The 19,012-nt window shown below is 44.2% G+C and overlaps 1 protein-coding gene across 1 annotated transcript in view; it reads left to right on the top strand.

The window, feature by feature from the left end:
• The window catches only part of trrap (transformation/transcription domain-associated protein), a gene marked incomplete in the record, with an annotated part of 78,311 nt that extends 61,873 nt beyond the window's left edge, over positions 1–16,438 (top strand). The window contains 9 exon segments of the mRNA XM_062442377.1: positions 1,267–1,357; positions 1,561–1,766; positions 2,725–2,986; positions 9,103–9,328; positions 9,788–10,005; positions 10,846–11,030; positions 11,777–11,980; positions 13,697–13,891; positions 15,192–16,438. Coding sequence (XP_062298361.1) covers positions 1,267–1,357; positions 1,561–1,766; positions 2,725–2,986; positions 9,103–9,328; positions 9,788–10,005; positions 10,846–11,030; positions 11,777–11,980; positions 13,697–13,891; positions 15,192–15,476 — 1,872 coding nt within the window.
• Between the last annotated feature and the right edge of the window lie 2,574 nt (positions 16,439–19,012).

Here is a 19,012-nt window from a genome sequence, read left to right as displayed (position 1 = left end):
CAGATATCTATCCTCGCCCCATACAATTTCAGGGTGCTTTGTCACAGCTCGTGTTCTACCTTTAGGCGCCCGCTTTGTGCAGTCACAGTGATAGCCAAATGTCACACACACACACAAAATACATCAGTGTCGAGTTGAGTTTACCTCTCTCGCATTCAAAGGGGGTGATTCCTTTACAGTCTCTGCGCGCGATTCGTCGCATCGGGTGCCCCTCTTATGTATTAGAATGTCATTTGGTGACAAGTGTGGAATCAAGGATTGTAGCCGCAGAAAAAAATGAGCTTTTTGAGAATTTGTTCAGAGCTTTTACTGCATGTTAGGAAAACGCTTGTTATTTTGTGTTGACAGAGGAGAGCATAAGGGCAAAGTCGCTCACCGTTTTCTGTATTGCCATCGGACCTGGCAGGGACAGCATGACTGATAAAAGAAAAAGTACAGCAAATGAATGTGCCTCTAGTTATTTAAGGGCTTTTTGAAGGCTGTATAATCTTCCCATGGGCATCTACTCTTTCAAAGTGCTGGTTAGTGCATCCTTCTCTAATGGATGACTGGCATACAATGGGCTGTCACATACATAAACCATGTCTGGTGCCCAGCGTGACTTCAAACAGCCTGATGGTACATACCATAATACACTGAATAGAATAAGAACAGAGAGGCTGGGGGGGTTTTTTTGTTCTTTTTTAATCTGCTTTATTTCCTGGTTTAATAACAGATGTTTTCAATGAAAGCCGCAGTTCAAAAGAAGCATCTACCTTAGATGCTAAACTTCAGCCTACGTCGCTAACTAATCCTGCCTTCGCAACGAAATGTGACCCAAGACAGATATATGAATTATACACCAAAGGGTGTACCTGATGCATTACTTATCAAAGGGATCCTCCTTCACTAAGTTTTAGATAAAATTTGCGATGTGTTTCAAACTTGAAACCTCTTATGTCCTAACTTCAACCATTAAGCCCTCCCTATGTTGTCAGTGACTTTTCTTGAAAGTCTTGAGGGCAATTTCATCATCAGTCACATTCAGTTTTGTAATTCAGCCATGACATGTTTTTAACTTCCCTAACTCCCCCGACTCAAAGCTTCAAACACTCCCTCTGTTGCAGCAGAGGTCTCTCGCTGTATCAGTATGATCTCTCTCTCTCTCTCTCTTTTACACACAAACAGTAACTCTCTCTCTCACACTCTCTTTCTACTCTCTCTCTCCATTGCAGTCCTAAGGGGGAGTCTTTGAAATGTAATCTGTGACCCTCTTTTATCTGCTAGGTGGGACGAGTGTATCCCCAGGCTGTCTACTTCCCCATCCGCACCCTTTACCTGACGCTGAAGATCGAGCAGAGGGAGCGCTACAAAAGTGGTAAGTGAACGGCTAGGGCTAAAGCGTGTTGTCCTTGAACCCACAACTCTGAACGTTAAAAGCCTCCAGTCTGCTTTTACTAAATTCAAAAAATGATTTATTGGCGGCGAAAATGTGTTTCACAGCATACAGAACATGCGCTGTAAATTTGTCCCGTCACATCTTCCTCTCCACAACTCATCCTTTTTCCTTCTCCTCCTCAGACGCATCGGGACAGCAGCAGCCTGCTTCAGTGGGCGCCCAGCCTCACTCGGGGGCCTCCGACCCGGGGCCTATCCGGGCCACGGCACCGATGTGGCGCTGCAGCCGGATCATGCACATGCAACGGGAGCTACACCCCACCCTCCTCTCCTCCCTGGAGGGTATCGTGGACCAGATGGTGTGGTTCAGGGAGAACTGGCATGAAGAGGTGAGAAAGAACAAAAGGTGGCGGTTGTGTGCGTGTCCGACTTTGTTGTGGTGTGTGTGTGTGTGGATCAGATGGCGAGAAAATAATACAGGCGGCATAAATCTGTTCATATGTGTGAAAGCAAGTTGGTGTACACATCACATCAGCAGTATTTGTGGGGCACACCACCTGGTCAAACAGATGATCGCACTTTGGCAGATCCTGTCTCTCTGGTGGGCCGACACATCTGTTTAGTCTATAAGGTGTTATCCTGACATGTCTTAACCATCAAGAGGTCTTCCACTGTGTCCCGTACTCTGACTTGCACTACTGTGATGCAACAAACAACACATTTATGGTAAATTAAACAAAAATTCAAGACAGATTGTTGTGTACCATTGTTATTTCTTTCTTATTGCCTGGCAGTTTCTCAGATTTTTAGGAGGGTTAGGTATCACGTCTGGTCCGGCTAATTGCCTGGACATCATTACAGAAAGAACTCCTCACATTAGTGTCCGAACTAAACCTGGCGCTGCCGCAAATTGTTTTAGCCATGCTCCGCAGGGTCCGCACTAGGTAGCTGGTCCGTAGGTGGAAGGGAAGACTGGGAGAGAGCGAGGCAGTGGGGAGACAGGTGATGAATGGGTGCGGTGAGCGTGTAGGATGGGGCTAGGGATTTAGGGCGTTTAGGAAGTTTGCGGGTTAGTGTGTGTTTGTGTGTGATTATCTGTGATGGTTTGGGGCACTCTTTGGGGCACTCGGTAGCAGCTGCAGGATCTATGCTTCGTTCCGTTGGGCGAGCAGGGGCAGAGGCACGCTACACCATCATCAAACCCCCCGCCCCCCACCTTTATTCCTTAAGAAATATGCATGCGTCGTCTTTGTTTCAGAAATCAGACTCAACCTAATGAAGGTGAATGATTCAGATCAGACACCTCTAATTAATATTAATCTAACGCACTGTTTGTCTTCTCTGCAGGTATTAAGGCAGCTCCAACAGGGCCTGGCTAAATGCTACTCGGTGGCCTTTGAGAAGAGCGGCGCGGTGTCCGACGCCAAGATCACGCCGCACACGCTCAACTTCGTCAAGAAGCTCGTCAGCACGTTCGGCGTCGGCCTGGAGAACGTTTCCAATGTTTCCACCATGTTCTCCAGCGCCGCCTCCGAGTCTCTAGCCCGCCGCGCCCAAGCCACAGCCCAGGACCCCGTTTTCCAGAAGATGAAGGGACAGTTCACAACAGGTTGGTTGGCTTTAAAAAATAATAATACTCACATCTGGTTCGTGTAGAATGTAGAAATATACAGAAGAGACAGGAAAAAAAACACTTTTTTGAAACTACATTTCAACACTTAGACATTTAAAAAGACATAAAATGTGAAGCACATGTTTTAAGGCAACCAACACAGCTGCTTTGTGAGTATTTGACAACATGTGACATTCGGTCAGGTTGCAAAAACAGAATGGGCAACACCTCCAAGTTCTTCTCCCTGCAGCCCCGTGTCAGACATCATCAGCCATTCAGCAAACGAGAGCAGCGTTCATGCTACATCCACAGTAGTTACAATGATGAGATGGCTGCCCAGCCGGCGTCTGTAGAAATATATTGAACGGGTTCCGTTAATATCTGCGCGGACATTCAAGCTGCTCATATCAGCGCTGCCAGAGCTAAACTACACTGCAGCAATGGTGTTCTGCAATGTAATTAAGGTTTCCAACCAGATGATTTGATTTCAGGGAAGGGTTGGGCCTGGTGACAGAAATAGGTGTCTGAGTGCATGTGTGTATGTGTGTGTGTGTTTGTGTTTCTGTGTTTGTTTCTTTATTACACTGTGCACACACACCCACACTAGTTTTGATTACACACAAGTCAGCATTATTTGTGTGTGTGTGTGTGTGTGTGTGTGTGTGTGTGTGTGTGTGTGTGTGTGTGTGTGTGTGTGTGTGTGTGTGTGTGTGTGTGTGTGTGTGTGTGTGTGTGTGTGTGTGTGTGTGTGTGTGTGTGTGTGTGTGTGTGTGTGTGTGTGTGTGTGTGTGTGTGTGTGTGTGTGTGTGTGTGTGTGTGTGTGTGTGTGTGTGTGTGTGTGTGTGTGTGTGTGTGTGTGTGTGTGTGTGTGTGTGTGTGTGTGTGTGTGTGTGTGTGTGTGTGTGTGTGTGTGTGTGTGTGTGTGTGTGTGTGTGTGTGTGTGTGTGTGTGTGTGTGTGTGTGTGTGTGTGTGTGTGTGTGTGTGTGTGTGTGTGTGTAAAGGTCCAGCCTTTAAAGTCTGTATACAAGTATTTGTTGTAGTACATCTCTTTATTGAAACCTATTGTAATAAATTCATTTTATTTCTTAGCAGCTTTTTATATCATTGTGAAATGTATCTCAATGTAGTTTTATAGACTACAAGTCCACCAGAGTCTGAGTGAAATGATTTCCACCATCCTGGCACTCAGCAATGTTTTCCCCTTTTATTATTAAGTATAAATATAGTTAAACCCCAGTTAGGCAAATTACCACATTTAGGTAAATTACTACTAGCCACCATTCAAGCTGTGTTTTGTTGTTGTTGGAGCTGGAAGTTGAGCCTCTTTGTCAGGAATTCGAGAGTTTGTTTACAGGCTGCTTGCTGTGTGAAAAGCAAATGTAGCTCATAAACTGTTGTCGCAGGTAGCTGAATTCAAGAGTGTAAAGCTACTTGAGCTCCTGTGGCACGGAGATGAAAAGCTTAATTCCCGTTTCTGGCTATTTATCGGTCTAAAACAATCCCAGTGTTGCTATTATGTTCCCATTACAGAGTAAATCAGTCATTAGAGAGTAGAATTGACAATTAATTACCAAGGTAAAAAAACCCTTGTCGGTGAGTTGACCCATTGATAGAGTGAATTATCAATTATACGTATTTTGTATTTCCAAATTTAAAACCTTTTTAATCCTGTAACCAAAGAAAATTCCTCCTGGCATATTTTCTTCTTTCCAAATCTCTCCTCTGAGGTGTTTGTATGCTGATGTTGACATCAAAGATTTGGAGTTGGAAGACACTCAGTGATGGGAGACAGCTCTCTCATCTATCCCCAGTTTCAGATTAACATATTTCAAAACAGAAATTCTGTGATATTCAGTTGGATGCTCGCAAGGCAGCCATGAAGCCTCCAGTCATTTTGGCCTGCATGTTGGGATTCATGTGCAAGCTGTTGAATCCAACAGGACAGGTGCAGTGCTAGCTTAGCCAAGGCCCCCTCTGAGACATTTTTCTGAAAACAATCATCCCCCTGTTTTTGGGAAGCCATGTGGCTGTTTTCCTACATTACATAAGGGAGTTGAACCACAGTTCACTGGACCCGGTTTATACAAGGACCGTCTGCAGCTCCCCCGGCTTTCAGCGTTCAAATAAACCTCTTCGCTGTCTTCTTTTCACTCCCACGGGCTGACTGCACATACGTGTTGTCTAAGTTACACACAAAGTGAACAACCCAGTGTCTCCTTTTCATTGCATTTCCACACGGCTACTCCTCCCTCTGCTTCCTCCTCCACCTGCCTGCTCCTCAGTCTCTCCTGTGCTTTCGCCCTCCACTGGTCCTGAGAGCGGCCAATAGAGCTAATGTGTTTGGCCCTGGGATAGAGAGGAGGACAGGGAGAGTGAATGAAAAGCAGCTTGGGAGAAAATGATCAACTGACTCAGAAAGAGAGAGAGAAGCCACAATGAAGGCGAGCCAGAATCCGACGAGCATAGAAAATTACAGATAAGATGGAAGAGGAGATTAGCAAATAGAAAACAATAGGAATGAGGGCCTCAGAGGAAGCAAGGAGACAGGTGTGATGGCAGCAGCGGACGAAAGCACGCAAACAGCACACAGACCGACTGAATGAACAGCACAAACAAGGGTGAGCGAGACTCAGAGGGAGCGCTGTGCTGATGAATCTCACCAGATGTTGCAGTGCCAGCTGTGCTCACGCAGCCAGGCATCACCAGGGCTTCTGCCTCACAGGGTGCCCGCCGACCAACGCTACCCAGCTGTCCCCACGGCAACGTGGGAGCAGGGCCGACAGAGACTGAAACCACACAAGCCTTCCAGAGCGGAACAAACAGGGTTTACAGAGCTGCTGAGCAGCCAAGCTCCCATTCCCCGCACCACGTTAGTGGCTCACTCGCTTTCACAGGGTTTGTGGGCCGGAAAATATGGGTTTATGTGTGCACATATAACATTTGGCAGCAGGGAGGCATTCAAATCCAATTACGGCGAATGCTATTTGCATGAGTTACTGTTTTAGCAGTGGATCTGTTCCGGAGACTTTTGTCACAAGGGCTTTTTCTGAAAAAAAATTGCACACGTTTCCTATCTTTTTAATTGTGTGCCTATTGAATACCCATTAAAATGACATTTAGCATAGTAAAATTCAACTCAGTTTAATTTTGTATAGCGGTTTGGCTTAGCACCTGTGTACCGTCAGTTAGTCCTCAGTAATAACCTTTTAAATGTGAATCTTTCCTGCTTGAAGCCAGAAATGTGTCTAACCTCTTCCACACTGCTGAAATGACCTCTGAAACGCTCACAACTTCAGCCCACCAATCGGACATAATAAAGTGACTCCAGCCCACCACACACACATGCAGTCACACACTGAGCTCAGAGCAGGGCAGTACATGAGGGAATAATGGGCCTATATACAGAGGTGGGCTACCTCCTGATACTGGAGCCATAATTTGGTGCAGCAGTGCAGATCCTCTGTGGTCTGTCAGGCGGGCCAGATAGGGCAGAATAGCAGTGCAGGTTTCCACACATAGGTCAGAGAGCAGCCTGGCTACTTTCTACACCGCACTCATTCTCTCAGCATTCTATCCCCCTGCTAGCTGACAGAGCAGGGGTCAAAGATGAGTCCAGGGCCAGTGAAAATAACTCTCTTCCTGGCTGTATAGTACTCACTGCACAACACTACTGTAGTATCGCTCTGTAACTGTCTGCAGTTTTAATCATTCATGTTTAAGGATTAACATTCTCACCATCCAAATTTTGTGCAAATTTGTGAAGCAAGGTTGATAATAATAATTATTATTATTATTTAAGTGTCATTGCTTTTCTCTGGCTGGCCTGATGGTGGCGCTACAGTGATTGTCAGGTTTACAAATTGGATCTTACTAAAATGACGAGTCATGCATCTCCTGACTGTCACGTAAGTTAAACAAGTGACCTAAGGCGAGGATGGGTGCTACATCATTTGCTCACTCACTTATGTGTGATGCACATCATCTCATCCAGCACTGATCTGATTTTTAACAAAAGGTGTGAACATGTTGAAGCTCTCCACAGCAACGACCCATGTTAGAAGTGTAATTGAACCTTAAAACAAGATGTTTGAGCTTCAATGTGCAGAATGATGTATGAGCAGAGTTTGACACTAGAAGCTGTTTTTCACATTCATCTGATGAAAGTAGAAAGCTTCTCAAAGCTCATTGAATAAACTGCTTTTTAAGTAGGAGGCGGGCCTACGAGCAGGATTTATGACACAAATAAATAGGCCAATCCTGGTCCAATAGTCAGCTACACAGGAAATTTGAAGCCTTCAGTGCACAAACACTTACAATTACCTTTACCATGAGCCATCTTGTGTCCAGCAATTACACTTTGGAAATGAGAAATATTTACTTATTCTTATGATCCTGGAATATGTATTGAGCTAGATAGTAATTTTAAGGATTTGAATGAGATAATTGAGTTTTTTGTTGTTGTTGTTGTGGTATATATATCTTAAAACATATCTGGAGGTTGTTGTTTTTTTGATACCATAATACATGTGACTCATGTGTCTCCAGATATAAACCACTAAAAGGTTTTATATCAGTCTATAAAGGTGGAATTATATTACTACATGGCTTCATGGCTATAGAGGAGCGGAGCATGCCTCGCTTTTTCTATTTGTAAGCATTATACACTTTTATGGCGCCGAATTGTCAGGCTGCAATTTCTCAGGACTGTTTCAATTTTACCTCTGCTGTCGAGGCAGGTGAATTGCAGGCAGACGGATAGCGAAATAGGACCAGTACGAAAAGAACATTGGCTGTTTTTAAAGGGCTTATTTAAAGTATTAGGAGGTCTCAGATTGAACGTTTGAAATGGCAAGGCCTTGCAGTTTCATGGATTCATTATAACAGGCGGCACAATAGGGTGTACTGAAATAGGAGAAGTAGGTGTGTGTTTGTGTGTGTGTGTGCGTGCATTCATGTTACAGAGATGTCCTGCGGGGCTTTTCTCTAAAATGGAAAACCTGCCTGTCTCACTTTCCCTCCTTCCGTTGTTATTGCCGCAGCTCATCACAATATGTTATGTGCAATATGAGTTGTGACTTGAAACAGGAATTTAATACTTTAAGACTCTCATTTTTATAGCTCTAATTTAATCAGGTCCCAGTCTCCACGGGGGAGTTTTAAGTCGATAGAGCAAACAGCCCTCCTTGTGCTGCCTGCCATGAATAACTTATCCGTCAAGTTCTCTTAAGCAAGGCACTGCAGCACCACGCTGCTCGGGTGGAGCGGCCAACAGTGCAACACAATATTTATAATGGACATTTCCCAGATGCGAGTTTGTGTAGCAACGGCCCTTCCCTGAGCCATCACTGTGAAAAACAAGGTGTTCTTAGTCTATGTTACTGGGTAAATAACGGTAAAGTAAACACCCAGATCTCACTGTAATTAATCTTAACTGTTTGCGGTCCTGAAACATTCCAGCTTTCGAACATTATCCTTTTCGATTCTTTTTATTCCTCTTCTGTTTTCTCTGCTTTAACTTACTCTACTTTGAGCAACGTCTCTTGCGTTTTAACCCCTTACGGTATTTTATTTGACAAGGTTACCAAGAAACACGTAGATATTTTTAGCACGGGTTTTGGAGCATATAGCTGCGGGGGAGGTTAAAGGTTGCACACACACACAAACACAGTTGGGAGCTGCCCACTATTGTTACAGTCTTGTACTGTTGGAGGCTGAGAGCAGATTCACTGGAACTGTTTGGGGTGGTGGTGGTGGTGGTGGGGGTGGGGGTGGGGGTGGGGGTGGGGGTGGGGGGGGGGGGGGTGAGTGAGTGATTGTTATGCTGAAGGGTATTTTGAGGATAGTTGGGGAAAGTGTAACACATCAACTCCTGTAATTCAGCTTTAAATACAACATTCAGCTTTTAGTTATTGATCTTAAATCACTGTGATCCTGTTATTTAGTCGTTTTTTTAGACTGAAATCATGATTGGAGGGTCGCTGCAGGTTCTGTTCTGTTTCCATGACGCTCTTTTAAAAAAGCTGCTCGAAGCACATGTGAGTTTTGGTGGCCATCATAAGATTATTTTTGTAACCATGACAACATCTCTCCTCTCCTCTCCTCTCCCTACCAGACTTCGACTTCAGCGTCCCAGGCTCCATGAAGCTTCACAATCTGATCTCCAAGCTCAAGAAGTGGATCAAGATCCTGGAGGCCAAAACCAAGCAGCTGCCCAAGTTCTTCCTCATCGAGGAGAAGTGCCGCTTCCTCAGCAACTTCTCGGCGCAGACGGCCGAAGTGGAGATCCCCGGGGAGTTCCTCATGCCCAAACCTACGCACTACTACATCAAGATCGCCAGGTAACAGACTCTAACCCTGACCCAGCTGTGCTCCTTCAGGCACGTGTTACATCCTAGAGGTCCTAGAATACATTTTACAAATACTGTTTAAATTATTTTAAATGTGTGAATTGTGTTTTTTTTTATAGAGATATATTTTTAGGGCATTCATGAGCCTTTATTATAGTAACCATGGAGAGAGAGATGAGGGGTTGAAATGCAAGGTGCGCCTAGAAGTGTCATTATTGTAAGAGAATGTACAAAGTATACTTAATAAGACTGAAAGACACAGAAAGGTCAGTCCAACCCAAAACTTAAGTTCTATATTTGTTAAATCCAGATCATTTTGAGTAGAACAAAATCTGAAATTTATACTTAAACTTTGCAACTATTGGGGGAAAAAATCGATACCTTAAGCAGAAAATGAATACACAGCATTCACAGGAAGAGTTGTACTCACACTTCTCTCTCTTTCTCCAGGTTCATGCCTAGAGTGGAAATCGTTCAGAAGCACAACACAGCAGCACGCCGCCTTTATATCCGCGGCCACAATGGCAAGATCTACCCGTACCTGGTGATGAACGACGCCTGCCTGACCGAGTCACGCAGAGAAGAGAGGGTCCTGCAGCTCCTGCGCCTCCTAAACCCCTGTCTGGAGAAGAGGAAGGAGACCACCAAGAGACACCTCTTCTTCACCGGTAGGAGCAGGGATAAGATAGATGGGGGGGTAGTGTGTAGGTGCTCGTGTGTCAGATATGTTTTTAGATGAGTAGCAAACATTTATCAGGATTACATTGAGATAACAAGACAAGTTTCTTCTTCACACATCTGATCAGAGCTTTAGGAGATCAGAAACACATGATAGCGTGCAGTGAGAACACTTGGCAGTGACCCTCTCCTTTTATTTTTCTTCTGTCTCTCTCTCTCTGTCTCTGTCTCCAACACACACGCACACACACACAATTTCAATTCACTTTCAAGCGCTATTTCCTCTCCTGTCGTCCCCTTGTGGTTTGCCTCCACCCAGATGTTTGCCCACTCTCAATTTATGCACTTGATTGGTTTGTTTAAGGGGAAATATGGACGGGGAATTCAACAGTCCCTTCTAACCCATTTCCTCCCAACTGGAATGGCGGGTATTGATTTGATTTGGGGTGCCAGTGTATGTAAATGTTTAGACTGCTTTCAGCGGTGCAGCCCAACCACAGCTTTTTTTTTTTCTTCTTTCCCTTCTTTGACCCTGTTTGGTGTTGATCGATGGCACGCCTTCAGTGCCGGTGCCGCTGTTTTTCCCGGCTCTGCAGTATTTTTGTTGTAGGTTTTAAATCTGAGGGTTTACACCGTGGTTAAAAAAAAAACAACGGAGGTCTGTTTGCTAGCAAGTGCAGCCAAATGTTTATGTGTCACTGATGTGGTTGTATTTACCTCTCCTCTTTTTCTTCCCCCTTCACTTCCACCTTATCTCCTCCCTCTGCTCTCCCCTCTTTTCCTCATCTCCTCCCTGTCTTCTCCCTCCTTCCCTCCCTCCATCTCTCCAGTGCCCCGAGTGGTGGCAGTGTCGCCTCAGATGCGGTTAGTAGAGGACAATCCTTCATCTCTGTCACTGGTGGAAATCTACAAACAGCGCTGCGCCAAGAAGGGAATCGAGCATGACAACCCCATTTCCCGATATTACGATCGTCTGGCCACTGTGCAGGCCAGAGGCACACAGGCCAGCCACCAGGTACGGCTGGAGGTCGACCATATAAACCGATCCGCATCCACACACATATAATATAGACCGCACATAATCCAGCTGTGCAGCCTGAGAGGACATTTAATGCTCCGTGTCAATATGAATCCTTTATTGTAATTTAAAAGTGGCCTTTTGTAAGCTTTTATATCGACCAATCAGAGGATAATAGGTGTAAAAGTCAACATGAATCCTTCTTGCAAGTGATTATAATAATAAAGTTTATTTGTTTAGTACTTCTCAAAAGCAACATTACAATTAAGTGCTTTACACACAACAAATGAGTGTAAAAAAAGAGAGTGTCATTCAGTTTTATTTCAAGTTAACAAACTGTTGGATCACAGTGTTTGATTCTGGAGGTTTTCACTGAAACTATCCTTTAAAATCCAGTGTAATTTTTTAAAGTCTAGTTTGTTCAGTTTACAGTGTTTTTGTGGCTGTTCCTGGTGAAATTGTAAAGTATCTCTTGTGTCTCTTACAGATATATATATGTACCACTGAAAGTTAAATGTTGGTACCAGTAAAAAAAAAAAAAAGCCTTCACGCTCTGATTCTTAAATACCAAACTCTGACATTTCAGAACATGATCTGCTCTCTGGTTGTTCACTTTTTCTCCCGGAATAAGAAAAAATCCAGCAGCAGACTGGAATGTGGACACTAAATCATGTCTACAGTGTTGTTCAGATCCAGCACCACCTAACCTCTACTTCCTCTGTTCCTCCCCTCATCACTGCCAGGTCCTGCGGGACATCCTGAAGGAGGTGCAGGGCAACATGGTGCCTCGCAGCATGCTGAAGGAGTGGGCTCTCCACACCTTCCCCAACGCCACCGATTACTGGACCTTCCGGAAGATGTTCACCATCCAGCTGGCCCTCATCGGTCTGGCCGAGTTCATGCTCCATCTCAACCGGCTCAACCCCGAGATGCTGCAGATCGCTCAGGTGAGGAGACGCGCATGCACACGAACAAGACTTATCAAGGGCGAACGGGATCCGTGCGACTGCTAATTCAATAGATACACGCTCTCGCAGATGCATTAAGAGATCACCGTTACCCGCTTCATATCTGGGCCATATGAATTACCATTCTCCCCGATGACATTCACGCTCGGCCTATCAGTCAGCCAGCTGCTGTCAATGCGAAGGATGTTTTGACAGAACATTATACGCAGTCCCTCTGCTCTCGAGCTATCAAAGACGTTTCAATTTGAAGAGGGCCGTGTGTTTGTGCGCGCGTCCACACGCATCCGTCTGGATGCTCAGGGTCCGCAGACAGCTTTCTGAAAGTCATTATTAAAGATGATTGTGTCAGTCGGCCACCCCTCCCCTCTGATCCTAATCGGCCTTTGCTGACAGGCCTTCCTCCGGGCAGCTAAGTGCTGGTATTAAGCCCCCACTCTGCCTGTTCCACTCCGCAGATCCCATTAGACACAGGAGGATTATGGTGCGGAGAGTGTACGCACGCACACACACACACACACACACACACACACACACACACATACACACAAACAGAGAGAGGGGGAGAGAGAGTGCAAGGACAGGACATCACAGCCTCAACATCGCGCCCCACCCTGCCTAAATACAGACCTCATGTTTCCTTCAAGTCAGCCTTTATAGAAACAGTGATGCTGCAACACAAAAGATTTCTGAAACACCGCTTGTGTCAACGGAGCTTAATTTTAGCTAAAGACTTGATTATTTCAACACCTGTCTTTATAAGCGCATCAAGAGAATCTGTTGAATTTCCTGGTAAATTATCTCCTCTAATATTTTTGACATTATTTCCGAAAATGACTCAGTATCCATCATTTTCTCACAGTTAATCCTCCAGTTACTTGATGTCATTTTGCCTCACCACATTCACACCAGCCCCAAAAATATGAAGCCAACGCCGGTCACTAGTGTGGGGATTTAGCATTCTGAGCGCTGCCTCCACATCCAACTGTCTGCGGAGCTTATCGGAGTTTCCTGGGGGTTGCTGGTGTCTCAGACCACTGCCTTGAGGTCCTCCACCGGGGCCTGGAGGAGCAAATGACAGTGGGAGAGAGACAGAGAGAGAGAGAGGACGGGGGGGCGGAGGAGAGATAGAGGAGGAGAAGGGAGCACAAGCTGCAATGAAATGCTCCACTATAAAGCTGTCAGAGCCATTCACCTTTTCATATAAGGGAGCTTATCTTTCCCAGGAATCGGCGCTCGTGCAGCGGCCCTCTCGCACATAAACACAGGCTTAAAGATGAAAACTTGGCTGTATATATTTAAGTCAGCAGAGAGCGACGGCGGCAGGAGGGAATGGGGGGGGGGGCGATATGGGAGGGGGAGTGGGAGTGAATTGAGGATTATAGATGTTCTGCTGCTGATAGTTTGACGGGTTACTGTGTCTGGGGCACACAGATCAATAACTGCAGCCATTTGGTTGGTGTGAGCTTGTTTTGTGAATGCTTCCCCATCTTCCCCCGCCCCCCCAGCCTCTCTTGAAGGAGAGTCATTTTCTTACAAAGCTTATGTGGTCTAAAAAAGGAAGAACACAGCATTCAGGAATATTTCTAGATTATTTTACATGCAGATCTTTCTTTTATTTAAAACATCCTCCCTCTTATTAATACATATATACACGTTTCTGATCTGTAAATTAAATTTGACTTCCTCTGCTTTCAGGACACCGGCAAGCTGAACGTCTCCTACTTCCGCTTCGACATCAACGACGCCACGGGCGACCTGGACGCCAACCGGCCTGTCCCGTTCCGCCTGACGCCGAACATCTCCGAGTTCCTGACCACCATCGGGGTTTCCGGCCCACTCACAGCCTCCATGATTGCCGTGGCGCGATGCTTCGCACAGCCAAACTTTAAGGTAGTTTGTCTACAAGTGTCAACACTTCAAAGTTTTACATTAATATGAATTCAAACATAGTACTTATTGTTAATAATATATGGCAATATTGTGTTTTCTGAAATACTACAGCTCAGGGTTGTCAATATAGTGATTGAATATAGTGTGTGATAGTTATACATGAGTTAAAAATCTGAATTTCTGTATTTAAAGAACATCTTCTATCGAGACGTTGAATCAAACTGTGACAGTGTTACATTGAAATAAAAGAATTTCTGCTCAACTTGACCCAAGTAGGAGATTCATGAAGTGAGGTTCAGTCAGCCCAGCTGTGCCAGTCAGGTTAAACTTCACTCTGAGGATGCAGCGAATGCTCTCCTGAACTTTTACCGGATATCCTCGAGCGTTTAAACTTAGATAAACCCAGAGAGAACATTAACCAAACAAAAACACAGAATGAGAAAAAGACAAACAGCAGTCTGCGTAGAGTATCTATACAGCAGGGCGGTAATGACAGGCGTGTGGTGTCTATGTATAGCTCATACTTTAAGATGCAAATAAACAGAGCACTCCACCATGTGAAGCAGTTAAAGGTGGATGCCAGAGGCCGGCGTTCCTTGAGGTCAGAGAGAATGTCTCCAGGGAACAACACAACAAAACACGTAGCAATCATCCACTCAAATATAGTGAAGCCTTTAACCGTATAACAATCTACTACGGCCTGAAACCATAGAAGCACTTAAAGACTGGGAACTGTATGTACCAAGTTAGGTGATGATTGCTGGTGTTGCGGCCACATCGTGGTGTAGCTGGTTATGTATTTCAGCTCTTTGTCGCCATAATGAGCTGCTAACAACACGGAGAGATTTCCCTTAGGAAGATTGACACATTCTATATTGGAGGCAACAGCTTTGTTTTAAGTTGTTTTCGACATCGGCGGCGAAGTCATATCACGTTTTTATTGCTTTCACTACCGAGACGGACTAAAAGCGTTCCAGCATTCTTCAGACACATAATTGACAACTTATCCAATTAGCTGGGAATCTCACGAGCAAGTAAACAGGGCAGTGAAACGCTCGTGTTTGTGCATAATTTGTTATCACGCTTTTTCACGCCTAGTGTGTATATATATGTATATATAGAGTTTTCTTAATTTCCATGTGTGAAGATTGTGGTTTGCTGAATAAAAAAAAATAGCATTTCTAGATTTCACTTCTAACTTTTAGCTGATAGTCAAAAAGGCCCACATAGCTACTTTTGGTGCACTCGCAATAAAATGTCTCAAAATATGAACATTGTTGATTTCTTCTGACTCTGATAGGTGGACGGCATCCTGAAGGCGGTCCTTCGCGACGAGATCATCGCCTGGCACAAGAAGACCCAGGAGGACACGTCCATGCCACTGTCCCCGGCAGGCCAGCCAGAGAACATGGACTCCCAGCAGCTGGTCTCACTGGTCCAGAAGGCCGTCACCGCCATCATGACCCGCCTCCACAACCTGGCTCAGTTCGAGGGAGGGGAGAGCAAAGTCAACACGCTGGTGGCTGCGGCAAACAGCCTGGACAACCTGTGCCGCATGGACCCCGCCTGGCACCCCTGGCTCTGAGAGACCAGAGAGGGGAAAAAGACGACGAGGGCAAGAAGGAACGTTTTTAGTTGACTTTTGCGACGTATCTGACAAACAGAAGCGAGATTTGTTAAGCGCGTGTTGCTCATCACTGTAACAGAAGCCTGATGGACACGCAGGACTTTTTTTTTTTTTTTCTCTTGATACAAGAACACGCAGATACTTTGCAAAGCGGAATCAAGTTGAAACAAAAGCCCAACTGTCACGTTATTTTGAACAGGGCTTGCCAGTATGCGAATCTTTCTATGAAAATACAATTTCTCCTTCGACTTCTATTTATTTTTATAGCTAAAGGACAAGGAATCTATCTGTGATGCCACTTGTCGTGTTTTTAAATATGACAAGAAGGCAGTACAAATATGTGTTGGTGTCATAATGAGCCAACTCAGTAAAACTAACAGAACTTTTTTTTATATAATTTAAGAGACGGGGAAAATCTTTTTGTTTTCTTTAGCTGTGACTGTGTCGTATTCTGCCTGCATTAAGAGCTTACAATTTTTCTACTGGTTTTTTTTTTCTTTTTCTTCTTCTTCTTCTTCTTCTCAAAATAGCCATTTCTCTTCTGAAATTTGTATTTTTATTTAAACAGAAAAATGTGTAGCTTGTTTTCTATCCCTGCGGAATGAAGAATATTGTGCTCCTGTGAATAATAGATGATGCTCTTTGTTGTTGTTTTTTTTTTTTTTTACCCACTGCCTCAACGACTCTTCCAACCAAAAGCCATTGTACTTTACATATTTTCTTTCCATCAGTCCTGTTTTAATACAAATGTAACAAAACTTCAGGGTGAAATAGACACTGTAATAAGCTATAACAGCAGTAATGCCTGTATGTCATTCCCAAGCTGGTCATGGTAAAGGTAAAAGGTACACAAGCCTTTTTCCAACAGAAGTATTATCTCCCGCCTTGTAAATAAGCATTTTGTTTTAATAAAATGCTCTTTTTTTTAATGCAAAAGCTCTTCCAGCATTTTTCTTTGCACTCTACACGAGCACACTTTCAACCAATGAATCTAAAAAAAAAATCTATTTTAACTGTGCTCACAATTACCATAAAGCAAAACAATTACTTTCCTTCCCCAGTTGTTTCTTTAACCAGTTGTTAAAAGAGAAATAATAACGAGTAATCCCCCATCTGCGCTTCACATCTACTGCATCACTGTCACAGCTATAATCACCCCAAGGACTCGCTCTTGGATATTATTGCAGTAATAACTCGTGCTGTGAAATGACTCCAGACGAACCGCTCTGTGACGTTTAAAAAAAAAAGTCTATTGCCATCACCCTCGCGGTTCACAGCTAGTAGACGTTTATGGAGAGGTGTTGCAGCGCAGCGGTGTTGCTCTGTCTGTTGGAGGTACAATAACCTTGTGGTCATTCCCTCCCTCTGTTTAGAAAGTCCTGCGGAGGTGCGTTGAGGCGTTTCTCTCCTCCCCCGGTGCGTGATTAATGCATGCCAGCGGATCTCCGAGTGGGCCGGCCTCGCTGACTTATACACGCTGTCAGTGGGCCCGCCTGCGCTCATAAACAAAGGTTATATCTCTGTTCGCCTCTATAGAATCCACATACACACAGCCTCTGCCTCAACACGTTTACACACCGTCTCTAACATTTCTCTTCCTCTCTGATCCACACAGGAAAGGAAACAATGTTTTCTCTATAAGTCTCAGCGGCTGGTAGTTTCCAACAGCATCTACATTTTCTACTTTTTTTTTTTTTATAAAAGGCTGCAGTACATTTTTATTAGGTGTTTAACTGTGTTCATGCAGGAAATGCCTGCGACAGATCGTTTGTTCCGTCTCACTCTGAAAATAATTATGGAAGAAGAGTCATTTTAAGTTGCTTGACAAGGTGAGTCATGTCATTTTTACAACATCTGACTCACTTCAAGTAAAGCTCCTAAAACATTATTGGGCTGGGAAAAAGCACTAAAAAATCAACACATTTAACAAAAAGGTTAAAAGAAATATACACATCAAACTAACAATACAACCTTTTAGATACATCATCTTTTCTGCTGCTAGTGATGTGATCATTTGACTCTGAATTAAGTTGATGGCGTGATGGTGCACCTGAACACTTCCAAACAAGATAATTTTTACGATCTTCCAACATAAGCAAGCAGCTGAGCAGATTTACAGTATTTTATGTCTCCCAACAGTCTCCATGTGCAAAACCTTAAGAGCAAAGTGACTCTGAATTCTACAAAATGTCCCACAGGAAGATGCAAAATGCAAAACAGTCAGTTTGAATAGAGCCACCTCATGTTGGTTTCAATCCTTCTATCCTCAGGCGTACAGATCACTGATTCAATGCAACATCTGTCTGCAATTACTTCAGTAACATTTCCCTGGTGGGTAGCTTTGTAAAATAATTGCTTAAAGGAAAATAAATATTTTTTTTTCTTTTTATAACCATCAAAACATTTTAAGTGTTTGTTACAGTAGTATAAACTGTTGTTTAATGTTATATTTTTTCCAGCATTACAATATGACTAATTTAGATTATTAAGCTGTCAAGGGACAAACATATCGAAGTTTTTCTATAAGGTTTGATGTTTGAATAATAAACAAATGTCAATAAATATGCGAAAATGGAAAGTGAATTCGTAAAACATAATCAAAGTGATCATTTGTCCTTGTGGAAAAAAATGAAGCCCAGACTTCATTATCTATATTTAACAGTAATACAGCATATTCAGAAAATAAAATGAATGTATGCTATATATGATTTTGAGGCCAAAATCAGGAATATACTAAAATACTGTAATCATATCATCCAATTGACTCAGCACAGTCACAGCGTGTTTCAGCAGGAGCCAGACTGACATTATGACCTGGAATCAGCCTCTTCAGAAAGGAGAAATGATATTCACATCATGTCTGGGGCCGTAACGTGATGAGAGAATTAGTTTCTCAGTGGAGGAGACAGACAGACATATGCAGTCTGAAGCTGTGGGTGCCTTCTGTTGGGACACTCATCCATTTCACGCCTTGGGTGTCTGTTACAATTTGAGTGGGATTAGGCGAAGTATGAAACCCACAACAACAGAGCAGACACACACACACACACACACACACGACCCTTTGCCCCTTCTTTTCTTCACATCAGTCCCGGCCTGCGACTGCAGCCAGACATCACAGGAGCAGAGGTGACGGCTGCAGCCACACCACCTCCAGCTCTTCCTTTTCTTCCCTTTCTCTCTGTGCTGTGATATGAGTAAAGTGGAAGCGAAAGGCTCCAGCAACCCCCACTCCCACACCTCCCCCTCCCTCTACCCTAGTGTGAGAGGAGTGGAGGTAATTGATGTGCTCCGGTGGGAGTGGAGGTGTAGAGCCTGGATCATCGTCAGCTCTGGCACAGAGCAGGAATCTCAGAGGACACACCAAAGCAGGAATAGATCCTGGCAGAACCAGATGATGAAATCTTCCCTCCTTCGATGATCCCTGAGGAGGATGGGTGAGAGGGAAGGAGGATGAGGAGGAGGAGGAGGAAAGGGCTTAAGGGAGCAGTGGA

This window comes from Scomber scombrus, chromosome 21 (genome assembly GCF_963691925.1).
Source record: "Scomber scombrus chromosome 21, fScoSco1.1, whole genome shotgun sequence".
Taxonomy (NCBI): domain Eukaryota; kingdom Metazoa; phylum Chordata; class Actinopteri; order Scombriformes; family Scombridae; genus Scomber; species Scomber scombrus.
The sequence above is the reverse complement of the archived record's forward strand: the minus strand, read 5'-3'. Positions and strand labels throughout refer to the sequence as shown.